This window comes from Lepus europaeus, chromosome 14 (assembly GCF_033115175.1).
Source record: "Lepus europaeus isolate LE1 chromosome 14, mLepTim1.pri, whole genome shotgun sequence".
NCBI classification, from domain to species: domain Eukaryota; kingdom Metazoa; phylum Chordata; class Mammalia; order Lagomorpha; family Leporidae; genus Lepus; species Lepus europaeus.
This window is the reverse complement of record NC_084840.1, coordinates 58,682,919-58,700,549: the sequence shown is the minus strand read 5'-3', so window position 1 is coordinate 58,700,549 and position 17,631 is coordinate 58,682,919. Positions and strand designations below refer to the sequence as shown.

Genomic DNA, 17,631 nt, shown 5'->3' with positions numbered 1-17,631 from the left:
TATGAAACGCTTATGCCTGCCTAAGAGAAGGAAAATCAGTCATCCCTGTTGGAAAGTATAAAAAAGACTAAAAACCGGAAATGTGTTATGGATGCCATTAAGGCCCAGATAGCATTGAGGGAGCACTGAGAAAATAATCTGCTAAATCTCAAGTTTCTCCATCCTGAACCACCATCTTTATTGGGCTAAATCTCTTCCTGATGATGATACGTAAATTAATTACAACATGGGCAAAATGTAAACTTAAGCATACAATTTTTTTGCTAAACACACAATCCTCAAACTGGGGCAGTCATGACCCCAGCTTTATACATAAAGAAACTGAAAGACAGGATGGTTCTTTTGGCTTGTCCAGGGTTCCCATAACGAAGTGACAGGGCCAAGATGGAAATGCAGGCATTCTGCCTCCAACTGTTTGTTTTAGAGAGCCCAGGAGCCAAATCACTTTACCCCTATCTTTTCATATTTTTCAGGGCTTTATTTTGTGTCCAATGTTGTAGCTTGTACATTTTTGCCCTTTACTGTTCTTTTTTCTCCTTTAGAATATCAATCTATTGCCAAATTTATTAATTATTGTTGAAGTCTCAGAATTTTTTTTTTTAATTTTTCAGTTATTCCTTTTGTGGTGGTGTTAAGAGACCATTGGAAACTATGTGTTTCTTGACAATTTATATAAAAAGGTTTCAGACTAATTATGACATTCTTTTTTCTATTGCCATTAATATGTACACTTGCCCTGTATTCCTACCTGTCCTTACTAAATCTCCCCCATTTTTGCAAAAGCTTGGCCCTCCTACTCATTTAAAACAAAGCAAGCAAATAAAAAAACTTTAGCAGATGTGTTTGGTGGATTTGTGATGTGCTCAATGTTGTCCTTTCTGTATATTTTATATTCACATGTGTTTTCTTTTAATGGAATCGTGAAGTTCAAAAGCAAAAAGCTATATATGAATATTCAAAATTTCATTCCATCCTTAGATTTTAATTTTTTATCAGAACCATTTAATCTCATTATCAAATCATTATGGGCTTGAAAGTGCAATTTTCCTTCTTTTGAAAGTTTCTGAAATATGGCAGAATATACTGCATTTTATTTTTGATCATTGTGTGGTGGTCTTTGATTTTATAGGTAATGTGAAGTTTCAAAGTCCATCTCGTTTCTTAGAAATGAGTTGATTTAAAGCTCTTTTTCTAAAACGCTAACTACCAATTATCTTTCTCCAAATTTCCATCTGTGACTGATAATACTTGTATTGATGTTCTTACTAATATATTTATGGTGACCTCATCAAATTTCTGTTGAAATTGAAGTAAAATTCATTTTAATAAATTAAGCAAAGGAGTTAAATTGATCTTTAAGAATTAGCTACCATAACTTTTCTCTCTTTACTAATTTTTACTGCTTAATTTTTTATTTTCTACCTCTCACCCAAGATTTTCAAAATATTTTCAGGAATGTAGTCTAGTATTCTGCCCACATTATTCTGCATTCCTATGAGTAAACTCACTCCTCATGGAAAGCCTGTAATGTTAAGTTTTCTTAACATCTTCACACACTTTTAAATTTTGAAGTACTCACTTAAATTTAAGTGGCTATTGTGTGCTGGATGGTGTCCTAGCCATTGGAGATCATAGGAGCTCAGTAATGTATAGATCCGCTTGTAAGCAGCTAACGTTAATGTTCTGTTTGTGCAGAGGAACTTAATTGAAGTATATCCTCCCAGGGATGTAGGAGAATGCATCACAATAGAAGTAATATTTGCCCTAAAGTAGGAGTCCCTCTGATGGATAGGAAGGGAAAAACCTCTCAGTGTGGAGAAAGGCATATGCAAAGTTTAAGGTATAACACAGGCCAGAGGGCAGGAACAAACCTGGTGCATTTGTAGGGAAGTGATCAGACTAGAGAGTGAAAATGTAGTGTATAGGAGATTCTAAGGGATCTTTTAGGCTGTATCAAGGAGTTTGTGCCTTTTTTCCTCCCAGGCCACTTAGGGCCATTAAATAGGTAATTTGTGTATAGTGTTAAATGATCCAACTGGAATTAAATTCCTCAAATTGTTCATTCAAGCAGTACTACTGGTACAGTACACTAACATGAGAGTGCACATGTTACTCACTGCTCAGTAATGCTGCTGTCCCACAGACTGAGACCTCTACTGAGTGTGACCAGTACCACTTCCTGCATGGCGCTGGGGGAGCCCTGAGATATGTCTAAGATAGATTGTAGGGGATTCTTCAGGGCAGACTGCTCTTGATTACAGCTAAAGGAATTCATCTGTTCATCAGTAGGGTATTATAACTCGATTGATATTTTTGAAAAATGGCAGAGATAACACTGTCTAAGAGGGGTATCACAGTGTAAAAGGCATAGTGTTCAGCTAAGACATTGATGAATGGAATGGAGGAAGGACAGTAAGGATTTCAATAAGAGAAATATGAGCTGAGAGGTTTAGACTAAAAGAAAAATAATCTGCAAACCACATTTAAAAATCAGAGAGATTCCTCCTCCACAGCTATTTTAATCTGTTTAAGTCTTTGATGTACTTTATTTATGTTACTCTTGGTATATCCCTAATATATTTTGCATTGTGGTTATTTTTATAATCTCAGGATCTGAAAATATATAATGGTGTCAGGTTGTTAATTAAATTTAAATAAATGCACTCAGTGGAATTTACCAATTATCATACCCATAGCCTATTAAAATTCTGTATTTTGGATATTTTGAGACATTTGACCTATGGTTTTAGGACATTGATACCTCTATTTTCATTTTTGTGCTTTGCAGACTTCAAAGCACATTTATTTGCTTGAACAAGTTTGATTCTCTCAATAGCAAGGAGTTTATTAATCCCCATATCAATGAGGAAACTAAGAAATGTGAATTGAATTTCTATGTCATATATATATAGAAAGTTTTTCTTGGATCCTAAAATTGATGAAAATAAGTTTCAATTCATGATTTAAATAACACATAGTATGTGCCATGGTTGTTAGTTGAAGATTTTATTAGGTATTCATGCTGATTTTACAAAGTTTAGAAAATATAGTGTATAGAATTCAGAAAGGCTGTATGATAGTAAAATTATCTGTTTTATTGCTTGTTCTTACATTAGCCTGTGAACTTCTGCAGGTTAGAGACTGTCCCACCTCACAAAGTACCTGGCAGAGGGCAAACATATTTAATGAATTTTTACTGAAGTTTATTAAAGTTAAATCTTTTATTAGTTAAAAGCTGTATGACATTATTTGAATTAATTTCCCACTGGTTTACTGAACTACAAAATAGGATTATATTTGCCTAATTTATAATTTATAAATTATAAACCAGAAATGAAATCTTGAGATACAATGTCTAATACAATGCCTAGCACATTGTAGTCAAATGCAAAATATAAATCCACTTTAAAAATTTATTGTTTTGGCCGGCGCCGCGGCTCAATAGGCTAATCCTCCGCCTTGCGGCGCCCGCACACCAGGTTCTAGTCCTGGTCGGGGCACCGATCCTGTCCCGGTTGCCCCTCTTCCAGGCCAGCTTTCTGCTGTGGCCAGGGAGTGCAGTGGAGGATGGCCCAAGTGCTTGGGCCCTGCACCCCATGGGAGACCAGGAGGAGCACCTGGCTCCTGGCTTCGGATCAGCGTGGTGCGCCGGCCGCATCGCGCCAACTGCTGCCGCCATTGGAGGGTGAACCAACTGCAAAGGAAGACCTTTCTCTCTGTCTCTCTCTCACTGTCCGCTCTGCCTGTCAAAAAAAAAAAAAAAATTATTGTTTTGTTAGTTGAATTGTAATGTAATTGAAGAAGCTATATCTAAGCCATTTTAAGCAGTGACACTAAATTACCAATGTGGAATAAAATATCTGACATTTTGCTAGTTAAAATATCTTAAAGATTAATTCTTAATTTTTGTCATTGTACAAAATAAAATCTTCTAAAGATCAGTAATCAGAATGATTTCTTTTCTGGCAGGGGGTACTTTTGAGTTACATTGAGCATTAGATGATAGGTACTCCTTTGATTTGGCCAGTGTTAAGTTTCATGCTGCTCACCCTTTTATATTTGTGTTATTAGAATTATTGACATGACAAGGCCTTGTAGCAATGGAGACATTAGTGTTCTGGAATCTATTTATCCTGATTCAATTATTTTATATACATACTCTGTATTCTTTTAAATTATTCCATTAATTTTTATTAATTTATTAATCATTGTAAATTATTAGTAATTATGAACAATTGCACCAAGATTTCTCTGGAAAATAGGCTAAGAATTTCGAGGGATGTCCATGGGTATTTTAGAGTGTCACTAGACATACACACATACACTCACGCATGCACAGTTGTTTTATTTAAGCAGATACTTGTATACATCTAAATTAATTGGATAAGCCAATTGTGAATAGAATGGTGGCCTTTAAAAGTATGTTAGCTCTATTAGTTCTCTAAAATACAATTTACTGTTTCACCCTTAGGTTGAATAAACAAATTCTTCCTAGTTTTATTCCAATGTGAGAATGTAGAATTTTGAGACCATGTTGGTCTATTAAAATTGATGGTTTTCAGAAAATATAAATACAAATAATACATGTATTCAAATAACTACATTCATCAGCTCGTCATATTGTGTCCATCTTTATTTAGTCTTCTTGCCATTACTCCTAATATATTAACCCTTTTCACAATTTGTAAAAATTATTACAGATTATGAAGAACCAGTGATATGGAAGATATATTTTATGAGGATATTTTATCCTCATTTTATATGTGAGAACCAATCTAGCAGCAGCAACAATACTGAAATAACTCTCCCTTTATTACAGTATTAGAAACCCGAAATCCCTTAAAAAATGAAACCAAAGAAATGCACCTCACTATATTTATTTTGAGTCCTCATGCAGCTATTACAAATAATATTTGAAGAATGTAAGAGCAATTTCAACTACATGTTACTCCATTTTGTTGTTACTAATCTTAGTTTCCATCATACAATGGAATTTCTTTTGCATACATCACAAAACAGACCGTTAATCCTGTACCTTCTGCAGACATAAAGCCATCATCCATCTCTGTTACTATATCACTTACTTGCAGCATGGGAAATGGCAGCATTTTAATCTGATAGTAGTATATTCATTAAGCAGTAGCACCTCAGGTTATATCGGATCACCTGGTGGTAAATGAAGACCTGAACTATACCCCTCCCTTCAGCCCCTCTCTGTTCTGCTATGTGCAGTGTGTCTTTACATAAGTGAAATTACTTGTATGTGCTTGGGTTTACAGTCAAGAAATTCTCTGCATGCTAGCCAAAAATGAAACCTTATGTTATAAATCATATGCTTTGCACACAACATTTTTAGGTACACAGGTAGATTGCATGATAATTATTTCAATGTCAACTTTTCTGAATACTTTCTAGTAAAGATTATTTCACATTGAATATATGAACATTGAAAATGTATACATGGTTTACTGATTTGGTTTTCTGCAAAAAAAAATGATATTGCAGATGGCCTTCCAAGTAAAGAATCAATAAATATTACTAAGTCTTGATATCTTGATTCAAATATTTTAAAGCTCTTTTAACTCATAAAAATGATGCCTAATGTCATCAATGAAGAATTTTATTTGTTAGCTTAAACTGTTCTCCCTTTCTTACCTATCTTGTCATGAACTTAAACACTGAGGAGTGGACTTATCAGCCATTTATGGAGACAGTGTGCCTTTAACCCTTACACTTGCCACATCCGATTTGTATACTTGGTGATTTTAGCTTGGTCGCCAAAGATCATATCTTGTGGGCTAACAGGGAAATGAGTGCAGTGATTTTATGTACTTTTTTTAATGTTTATATTAGTTTTCAAAATGGTTTTGCTTCCTAACCCTACCATTACATGAAGCCTCTCACTTTGAAAGTCACAGACTGCGGACTGGTAAGTCCATGAGCTCTCCGTCATTATGAACGTTCATAATTTTAGTTAAACACATGTATCATTGCATAGTTTTCTTTCCTAGCCCAAAGTATTTCCAGTCTGTGAAAAAGTTATTGTTTTTAGAATGCATAAGTACATTCATTCACTGGCTAAACTTTTATTTCTGTCATTTTGTTTTCCAGACAAATTTAGCTTGTGGAGCAGAAATTCATAATGTTCACTTTTTTTTTTTTCCACTGACACTTTATGTTTATAAAATCAAGTTTCATTTGTGTGGTGCTGTTTTGTGTTTGTTTCTTTCCTTGTGTTTTTGCTTTCAAAGTGACTTGTGATGAAATTAAAATCTAGGTGAACTATCTGAGCTTCACCATTGCTCCACAAGTGTTTTTAGATTTTGGTGATGCAGAGTGAGCTCTGACTGGGCAATTCCCTCCTTTTCACCTTTTCTTGGTCAGAGTTAGCTCTCACAGCATGAGCCACTAGTCTTTGTTTTGATTTGGTGTTGAGAATGAAGTCTTTTCCCAAGATCCCCTTCTTCTGGAAATAATGCTCCAGTCAGTCATGTCTCTACTTTTCCAGTCAGTAGACAAGCTGATGAGAGTTAATTAAAATGAATTACTAAATATTTTCTAGTGACTTACAGTTTTCGCAGAAATCCTTCAGTTATTATTTAAGAATAATAAAAATTCTTGGTCCTGTTTTATGGATACATCCAATGCTTTCCATTGAATAATTTAGCCATACCCTGGGAACAAAGCAAATTTAACTTTACCAATTGTAAAAGATATGGAGATCATATGATCTTCCAAAACAAGAAAGAAAAAAAATATTTAAACCTTCAGGTTGTCTGTAAAATGTTGCCAAGCCCATGCTGCTACTGTTAACAGAGAGAAATCTCAGTTTCAAGGTTCAAATGTTCTTTTCTTACAAAGAAAATGTACATCTATCTGCCAAGCGCATGATCTAACGAGCTTCAGATAGAAAAATGGCTATGAGTCGTGACTGTTTTGGGTTCATAACAATGCTAGACCAACATGCAAGCTGTATGGAGGTGGGGATCCAAAGGGAGGGCCAGGCTGGGGTTGTTGGTAAGATTTCATCCCTTTGGACTTCCCACAGGCGAAAAGGTTCTACAGGATGACGAGTTCACCTGTGACCTCTTCCGATTCTTGCAACTACTCTGTGAGGGACACAACTCAGGTTTGTGTTTAAATATTTTGCTCAATAATAGAAGAGATCTGTTAATTCTAAATTTTTGAATCAATCAGTAGTTCTTGAGAATTAATATGTATGTATTAACATTGTAATATTATATATATTTCTTTGCTACCTTCAGAGTCCTTGAATAGCCATTTCCTTAATTCCTACCAGTTATTTTTATGGTAGAGAAGACAGATGACAGGAAGCACAAAGTATGGATTTAATAGCTTTTTATACAGGTTTATTTCTTCTGTATTGTATCTCTACCTTGGTAATATATCATTGAATTTTATAATACATTTCCATGAGTCCTTTTTATTTCTTGTTCTATATCAGAATTGTGGCCCCATAAAGGCAGGAATTATGTTTAATTTTTTTTAAAGATTTATTTATTTATTTGAAAGAGTTACACAGAGAGAGAAGGAGAGGCAGAGAGAGAGAAAGAGGGCTTTCATCCACTGGTTCACCCCAGTTAGCCTTGATGGCTGGAGCTACGCCCATCTGAAGCTAGGAGCCAGGAGCTTCTTCCAGGTCTCCCATGTGGGTTCAGGGGCCCAAGCTCCTGGGCCATCTTCTACTGCTTTCCCAGGCTATAGCAGAGAGCTGGATTGGAAGTGGAGCAGCCAGGACTCAAACCAGCACCTATATGGGATGCCATACTGCAGGCGGCAGCTTTACCCACTATGCCACAGCGCCGGCCCCAATAATTATGTTTAATTTTATCTTTGTTTCTCTAGCACTTTGCTCAGTATTTAGAAACAGATAATTGCTGATTAAGTAATCTCATTACTAAAGTTTCAAAGATGGAAATCCTTTTTTAGTGATTCACTTGCCCAAAACTGTAGATAATTTGGACAAAGGGAACAGCTGTTAGCAACACTGTAGATAACAATTAATTATTGCTCAGTTGAAGCACCTAGGTATGGTGGTTACTTGCTTTTTATGGAAAATATAAATTATTTCATATTAAAACTGTCAGATAAAACTACTTGTTGCCATAGTGATTTTCCTATAAACAAAATCAAAAGTATCATTTGTCTTCAGAGTTATTTGGATAACACAACTCATTTTAAATTTTGAATGATCTTTAATAACTTTTTTATCTTATAGATTTTCAGAATTATCTGAGAACTCAGACTGGTAATAATACAACTGTCAACATTATCATCTCTACTGTAGACTACCTACTGAGAGTTCAGGTGTGTTGCCTTACATGTTATTGACAAATTAAAGCATTGCTTAGTTTGTTATTATGAGAGTTGTTAAATTGCAATGTTTCAGTGTGCTGTCTCTTTCTCTGATCCTGCTACCTACATTGTTCTTTATTTCATACTATATATTGGAATGTTCTTCCTGTATTTTTTTGCTTGATGGTATTTTCAATTCAGTTTCATTTTGTAAATCACTTTTATGTTCTGTTCCTTCTAAAACTGATAGATAAGTTGGGGAAAATTATTTGAGGCACTCTTAGGAATAGGAAAGAAAGGCTTTCCAGCTACTACCAGAGACTTAAATTTGATAGCCTGAGGTTAATTCTTTTTAGCTGTTCTAATATTTGCATTAGTTTTAATGTTTAACTTAATGCCTTGGATTAAAAATCTCCCTGACATCATAATTATATTTGATATCTTAGATAGAAGATGAAGTTATAGACCTCTTAAGTAATGAGAGCCCTATCCAACTTTTTTTCTCCCTCATTTTATTTATTGGAGGACTCAGAGAAACTTTTTTTAAAAACTGGAAGTTCGAATTCTCACCTTTTTTCTCAATTTCTTAGTATATTGGGGCATACCATCCATATTTTTTACTTAAAAGGACCACATTAAGCAGCTTTATTGAAAGTTTATTTATGAATTTTAATTCTTATGTCAAAACTCAATTTTTCATATTCTGAACTATATTATTCACTTAATCAACTAGAGCTCCTGCACATGTAACTCCTTGTTAAGAACATCCTATCTATGAAGATCAATCTTATTTTGACGTTTGTTACAACTGTTATTATTTATTAGTACAACTAATTTCCTCATAGGCAGCTATAAAAACAAGGACCATCCTAGAATTCTCACTGAGGAAAGGTTATTGACTTTATTGGAGAAAAGGAAACCAAATGTCTTTAACCCCTAAAAATTACCATCCTATGATTTGTGTAATTTTCTGTGCTCACATAATGATTGTTGAACATTACCCAATGGATAAATACACGTTTATTAATGAATCCTGTTTTTGAAGTTCAAGTGGTCAGAGAAAAAGTAATTTTTATTTATTTTTAAGATTTATTTATTTGAAAGAGTTATAGAGAGAGCTAGAGCTAGAGAGAGAGAGAGAGGTCTTCCATCCACTGAATCACTCCCCAAATGACTGCAGTGGACAGAGCTGAGCTGATCTGAAGCCAGGAGCCTGGAGCTTCTTCCGGGTCTCCCAGGCAGGTGCAGAGGCCCAGGGACTTGTGCCATCTTCTACTGCTTTCCCAGACCACAGCAGAGAGCTGGATTGGAAGTGGAGCAGCCGGGTCTCGAACCACCACCCATTTGGGATGCTGGTGCAGCAGGCCAGGACTTTAATCTGCTACACCATAGCGCCGGTCCCAACAAAGTAATTTTTAAAGCTAAAACTTTGCTTTTTGTCTTCCCTTTGGTTATTATTTGTATCTGTGGATACAGTTGCCATATTATATGGTTAGGAAAATAATTGTAGCGTGGTTTCAATGTCAAAAATATTTTTGGTTGCTGCTTTATCTATTATTTGAAAAATTGTTTTTTCTATATAAAGTCCAATATTAGTAAGGTTAATGATAACTTTATAATGCTTAATAATATCATATCTATTTTTCAGGAATCTATTAGTGATTTCTATTGGTATTACTCTGGGAAAGATGTTATTGATGAACAAGGACAACGAAATTTCTCCAAAGCTATACAAGTAGCAAAACAAGTCTTTAACACTCTTACTGAATATATTCAGGTAAATGTTTAAGCATTTCTGTATTTGATGAAAGAAAAGCAAAAACAAAAGAGTCAACTTGTTGCATTGAACTCCAGAGGAAAATGCGATATATCGAAATTATTGTCTATCTCCCACTGAGCCCTTTCACGGCTTCTTTGCCAATGACTACGACTAAAATATTGCATTGAAATGTGAATTTCTGTACAATGAAACTGATTTATCATTTGGCAAAATGATATATCATTAACTTATTGGAGGTATTAGCCTTAATATTGTATGTTCAGCTGCTAGTAGGCTTATTATGTAGTCAATAAGGTTTTTTTTTTAACTTTTATTTAATAAATATAAATTTCCAAAGTACAGCTTATGGATTACAATGACTTTTTGTCCCCCAAAACTTCCTTCCCACCCGCAACCCTCCCATCTCCCACTCCCTCTCCCATTCCATTCGCATCAAGATTCATTTTCAATTATCTTTATATACAGATCAATTTAGTATATATTAAGATTTCAACAGTTTGCACCCACACAGAAACATAAAGTGTAAAATACTGTTTGAGTACTAGTTATAGCATTAATTCACATTGAACAACACATTAAGACAGAGATCCTACATGAGGAGTAAGTGCACAGTGACTGGAGTCAATACGTTTTAAGGAAATAAAAAAGGTAGAGATGAATTGAGGGACAGGTAGAAGGTGGGATATTAAACCACTGTTTATGCCAGTCAAAGTGAGGAAGAAGTTTCATAAAAACTTAATATGAAAATGAATAGTGTTCCAAAAACTCATATAGTACTTGTGTGTGCGTGTATGTGTGTGTGTGAAAGATAAAATTCTAAATACTATAGAGAATATACCCCCTCCCCTGTTTCACATTGATTTGTTTCACATTCTCTTTAGGCTAACCTTCAAGTCTTAACCTCCAGTTTTTGAAATGTTTTATAATATCCTCTTTTCCCCTTATAACCAGCAAAACAAAAACAAAAAGAAAGCAGAAACAAAGAAAACAAAAAGTGGCTTGATCATTTCAAAATTCCTTTCTTTGTAAGGCAGTAACAGAACAACAGAAACAAAATAATTCATTAACTACTTCAGTTTACCTTTTCCACATTCTTTTAAAATTTATTTATTTATTTTGAAAGTCAGAGTTACAGAGAGAGAGGGAGGGAAAGAGAGAAATCTTGCATTCACTGGTTCTGTACTCAGATGGGCTCCATGGCTGGAGCTGGAGCAGGCCAAAGCCAGGAGCCAGGAGCTTCATCCAGGTCTTCTACATAGGTGGCAGGGACCCAAACACTTGGGCCAAATCTGCTGCTTTTCCCAGGAGCATTAGCAGGGCACTAGATCATCAGTAGAGCAGTCTGGACACGCACTAGTATATGGGATACTGGCATCTCAGATTGCAGCTTTACCAGCTACGCCACAATGCCAGCCTCTTTCTCTGTGTTCTTAAGGCAGAGAGAACTTCAGTATTGTGTCAATTGAAACTGGCCTGTTTGGGAAATGCCTCTAATCTTATTTCTTGCAAAACAGATGAACAGCTTAGTATCATCCTGGTGATGTGAAACCATTAGCCTAAGTGAGTGATTCTGGTTTGATTTTTCTACCAGTCTATGTCCTGAAGCTGAATCCGAAACAATGGCTTTCTGGAATTTTTGCTTGACAAAGAGAAAATGGGTACATTGGCCTTTGGCTTTGAACTCTGTTACATACGGGTAGCCCAAAAACTCTTGACTGCCTGTGGATTGCAGAAGATCTTAACCTTCTGTAATATAATACTTATAGTTTTGATTAAAACCTTAACAAATATGGAGAAAATTATTTCTGACTTGTAGAAAAATCGTTTATTTTCTTCAAGTATTTCTTCAAGTTTATTTTCTCCAGTATTTATCTAATAGCCTTCTGCACTTTTCATCCTGCCTGCTATTTAAGCTGTGTGATGCTGGTATTTTATTTTTAATATTTATTTACTTATTCATTCATTCATTTGAAAGTCAGAATTACACAGAGAGAGAAGGAGAGGTAGGGGCGGGGTCGGGGGGCCTCCATCTGCTGGTTCACTCCCCAATTGGTTGCAAAGGCCAAAGCTACGCCATTCTGAAGCCAGGAGCCAGGAGCTTCCTCCAGGTCTTCCTATGTGTGTGCAGGAGCCCAAGGACTTGGGCCATCTTCTGCTGCTTTCGCAGGCCATAGCAGACAGCTGGAACACAAGTGGAACAGCTGGGACTTGAACTGGCACCCATATAGGATACTGGCACTGCAGACTGCTGCTTTACCTGCTAAGCCATAGTGCCGGCCCCTAATGCTAGTTTTGAACCATAATGAAACACTAAAAATCTATTGCTTTGAAACCAAAGTTAGCTAGACAGATCTAAAGTACATTCAGACAAGAAGAGAACTGTAAAACGACCATATGTGGTGCATTGAATGAGATGCAAATGAGATCAACCTGGACTTCCCTACAGCTTCCCCAGATAATTCTCTTTTGTCTCCCAATCCTTGTTAGTCTGAGGCTTTCTCAGGGTTAAAAAATGTGTAGGGGAAGAGGAATAAGGGAGGAAAGATATTCCCTCAGGTCACCTGTAATGCAGGATGCAATCATCAAGTAGTCTGGTGTGGTACGCTACTGTATTCCTTATCCAGTGTCTGCAAATGATTCTTTTCCCACCCATTTTAGGGTTGCTCATACAGATCATATGCTTCTGGTAGTCCATGCCCACGCTGAAAACATATTACCCTTTCAAACAGTCTTGGGCAAGAATTTAGGTGGGGCAGGGATGGCTCCTTCCTGCATAGCCCATAGGACACACAGGTTTTTATGTCAGCCAGGGTCTGACACACTTGGTCCTACCAGACATTGTGGGATTCAACTTCAAGCTGAGCTCTCTCGTGGTTCTCCTGAAGCCTTCTGTCTCACTCCACCCCGCTACCTGGTTGCATTAGGGGTAGAGGAAGTTGACACCCAACACATGGAGAGCTCTCTCCAAAGTCTCTTCCTCTTCCATTTCAACCCCTCTACCTCCATAAGGTGGAAAGATCTATTTTTAGGCACTCTTTTTTGCAATATAGAATCTAGCACTTTGCATTTGTAATACAGGTGACCTTAGAACTTATTTAGTTATTCAGTTTTAGGGTCTCAAGCAAACCAGAGCTCCATTTCCTCACCCTGACAATGCCTTTAATGGGGTCTTTTCTTCTGGTCACTTGTTCAGAATAAAATCCGGAATGTTTTAATGTGCTTCCCAATTTGAACTTTCTGTGAGCATTGTCTAAGAGAACAAATGCTTTAGAAATTAAGAACTATATGTACTTTTTTCTTGCAGCATAAAATCCCCATTATTTGTTTTTATGATTGATGTGGGTGTGTTTACAAAGCCAAATGAATGTAGAATTTTTTTTGGGGGGGGGAGAAAAATAGAAATCATCTTCATCAAAATATTCAACAGGCTCTAATGGAAAATAAAGATCACTTCTGATGTGTAAGCTAAGCAGACCAAGGTTTCTTAAATATAAACTCACCTGTATTAAAATTTTAATGCTTTTATTTCAACATTTTGTTCATGAGTCAGGCAGCACTAGATCACAAGTGATTCAGCCCTCCCTTGGGAAAACAGGAGACACACACACACACACACACACACTTTTTAAGGTATCCTGGAGGCAAGACCAAGAAAAAAAAATTGTTTAAGTTGAAAGTTTCTAGTTAGGAATTAACTGTCAATTTCTGATCAGTAAATTTGTCATTTATAATTTATCAGTTTCAGATTGGGTACACTTAAGTTTACTTTGGGGTATCTGGCTCTTGGTTTAATTATGTAGGAACCCCAAGCACCAGAGCCATTTCAACCCAGTGGCTTTCCAATGTATGATTTCACCAGATTTTAGATTCATTAAAATAATGACTAATATTAATCTTTTAAAAATATCAAGGCAGGCATTTAGCCTAGCAGCTGATACTCATGTTTGATATTGGGAAAACTGGATTTGATACCCAACTGTGGCTCCTAACTCCAGCTCCTGCTAACACCAACCCTGGGAGACAAGTAATTGCGCACCTGCCACTCTATGCCATAGACATAGAATGGGGGACATAGAATGAGTTCCTGACTTTGGCCCAACCCAGCCCCAGTTATGGTGGGCATTTGGGGAGTGAACCAGTATATAGGAGTACTTTCTCACCTCTTTCCCTCTTAAATAAGTATATATTTTCTAAAAATCAGTGTTTATACCTTATGTAAATAGTTGTACAATTAAGAACATGTAGAAGAGGATTTGTGGTCTGTGTGAATGTGTTACCCAGGTTACTACTCAACAATAAGAAGTACTTACATCTCATCCTAAGCATATTCTTGGATTTTTTTTTCAGCACCAGTGACTAGTGATTGATTTAACTGCCAAAATACCTGGACCTTACCCTTTCTTCTAAATAGAAGAGATCAAAGCCATACAAAAAATGAAATTGTTCACCACTGTGTATGGTAGTATTTTATTATTCAGAAACAAAAGATAAAAATCTTTGATAATGTTTTTTGAGCTTTTTAAACATTCTAAGAAGAACCTGCTTATCTCAAGGACTGCATTTTTATCACTTTATATTTTTCTTTCATTTTGGTTTCTTTTCAGATAACATGCTAGCCATAAGAAATAAAAATACTAAGTAAATATCTTCTCTGTTATTAGAAAGTTTATTTTGGTAAATAAATAATCAGGAATGACTGCTGTTTTTCTGTTTGTGCTCCAGGGCCCTTGTACTGGGAATCAGCAGAGTCTGGCACACAGCAGGCTATGGGATGCAGTAGTGGGTTTCCTTCATGTGTTTGCCCACATGCAAATGAAACTGTCTCAGGTAAAGGAACTTCCTTCCACGGTCCTAACCAACAAACCAGACACAAGAATCACCAGAAAATTTAGCATGCTTTCTTCTATTTAAACATATCTTTGGTTTTGTTTTGCTCTACGTTAAAAGTAATTTTTTAATAAAAAAAGACTTTTGTGCAAGCTGGGAGTAGAGACTTCTCATTCAAATTGGAGAGCAAAGGGTATTAAGGAATTGAATATGAAGCCCCTAAACATTGGACATGGCACAGTCCTCATCGATATACTTCCTAGCATTGTTCACTGGCATGTTCCTCTCCATTACAGATCATTGAAAAAGGATTTGTAACCTGTTAGGAAATCTCTTACTAAAGAGAGACAATTCTTACAGGTTATAAAGAAGCAGCTTTTCCCAGTAGATGACATTCGAGGAAATTCAACTTCATGAAAGTCAAACAGAAAATAATAGCTATAAGGAAAAGCAAATACGGAATAAATAGATTTTCCAGCATGTTTTAATGTTAATTTGGAGATGACTATTGAAAATGCCAGTGTGTAATTTTCTCACTTCTACATTTATTTGATTTGAAACTAAAATATACATGAAAAGAAAAGCTTTCAGCATACATTGAGTGAATGTGTGCTGAATTCTGATGGTATATCTGAGATCTGACATAACTGTCAGGGTGTAAATATTTGTCAGAACTGGTGGGTACAAATGTGGGTAGGCCAGCTATGTCTGCTTGCTGGCAATGTTGGAAGTTGGGATTCTGTCCTTCCCCAAAGACTTGGAGACAGAGACCCTGTCCTCAGGTGTTACCTGCAACAGTAACCTTTTTGTCATCCTTTCATAGGCAGGCTCTTTAAATGAAGCTGGCCTCATCCTAGGAGATATATTCCTGAGCAGTCAAAACTATGTTTGTTCAAGTCTTTGGAGGTCAAAGTTAAAGCCTAGTCCAGAGGAGGGCTCAGAGGATCCTGGCTAGAGTTAGATCATGAAGAGGATCTTTGTCATTATCTGGTTCCTGGTGATATCAGCCAAATATGGGAATATCATTGTTTTCCCATATAAACATTTTTTGAGATTTATTTTTATTTATTGAAAAGCAGGGTTACAGTGAGAGAGGGAGAGACAGAGAGACAAAGAATGAGACAGAGAATCTTCCGTCTGCTGATTCACTCCCTAAATGGCTGCATTAGCTCTAGCTGGGACAGACTGAGGCCAGGAGTCTTGAACTCCATCTGGGTCTCCCACATGGGAGCTTGGGCCATCTTTCCTCTGCCTTCCCAGGTGCATTAGCAGGGAGCTGGATCAGAAGTAGCATAGTCAGGACTTGAACCAATGCTCATATGGGATGCCAGCATCACAGGTGGCAGCTCAGCCCACTGCACCACAACACAGATCCCACTAATGACATTTTGGTAACTCAAGGACATCAACATGAATCCGATTTATGCACTCACAACAGATTTATCTTCCAGATATGTTTCCATGATGTTATTAACATCTTGTGATATATCTAGCAGCTTTTTATGTCATGGTTGTTTGGAAAATAAAACATCCTATCCCTCCAGCAGTGTCTGCAGTTCATATATAGCAAAAATCCAAATAATTAAGGTCATGAACATTTTAAAAAAAGAAAAAAAATTAATGAAAAGAGAAAATTTGGGATCATCATTGTGGCCTAGCAGGTTAAGCCACCACATGTGATGCCAGCACCCTATATGGGTGACAGTTAGTGTCCCAGATACTATACTTCTGATCCAACTCTCTGCTAATGGCCTGAGAAAAGCAGCAAAGATGGCCCAAATGTTTGGGTCCCTGCCATTCACATGGGAGATCCAGAGGAAGTTCCTGGTTCCTGGCTCTTGGCTTCAGCCTGGCCCAGCCGTGGCTCTCCTACTACTTGGAGAGTGAACCATCAGATGGAAGATCTCTCTCTGTCTCTTCCTCTGTCTCTGTAACTCTGACTTTAAAATAAATAAATCTTAAGAAAAAATGATGATAAGTTAAGGTTGTTACGTAGATATAAGTATAGTCAACACTTCCAGGCACTGGATCTAAGCATGGAGATATTTAAACACTGCCCATTCACATAAAAAAATTTTTCATGGCAAAATATCAAAAGTAAAAAAAAAAAGAAACAAAAAATTTTATCAAAAAATAATGGAAAGCTTGATGAATTTGGTTGATAACTTTAAAGTTAATTAAGTTTAAAAAAATGAAGTTAACTTCAAGATGCGATGACTTTTGAATAGCCCTTATCTTGACTGTTGAGGAACAGGTTTCTTTTTATTCATGCAAAAACTCTTTTTGCACTCTTTACTTAGTGTAGAGTTGGTCTTCTGTGTATAAAGTTAATCAAAAATGGATCTTAATGGAGAATGGGACTGGGAATGGGAAAGGGAGGAGGGGGTGGGGTGGGAGTGTGGGTCAGAGGGCGGGTATGGTGGGAAGAATAACTATACTCCTAAAATTGTACCTATGAAATGCATAAAGTTTGTATTCCTTAAAAAAGGTTACTTTTTGGAAAAAAAATTATTGTATCTATGAACTACATTGAATCTGTTCTCTTTATATTAATATCATATTAATGTAAGAATTGTAATTATCATGCATTTTCTGTGATCCTTTGAATCTAAAGTATTAATAAATTAGTTAAATTTTTAAAAAAGGTATGTTGGTCAGTATTAGTATAGGTGGTACGTGTGTACATTTTGGTTGGATTTATATAAGGT

At 36.2% G+C, this 17,631-nt stretch overlaps 1 protein-coding gene across 1 annotated transcript in view; it reads left to right on the top strand.

Moving 5' to 3' along the window:
• Window positions 1–17,631, top strand: part of RYR2 (ryanodine receptor 2) — a 776,922-nt gene that overhangs the window by 710,874 nt on the left and 48,417 nt on the right. Inside the window, exons 85-88 of the mRNA XM_062210679.1 lie at window positions 7,049–7,129; window positions 8,240–8,328; window positions 9,965–10,093; window positions 14,819–14,923. Coding sequence (XP_062066663.1) covers window positions 7,049–7,129; window positions 8,240–8,328; window positions 9,965–10,093; window positions 14,819–14,923 — 404 coding nt within the window. The remainder of the gene's footprint in view (window positions 1–7,048; window positions 7,130–8,239; window positions 8,329–9,964; window positions 10,094–14,818; window positions 14,924–17,631) is intronic.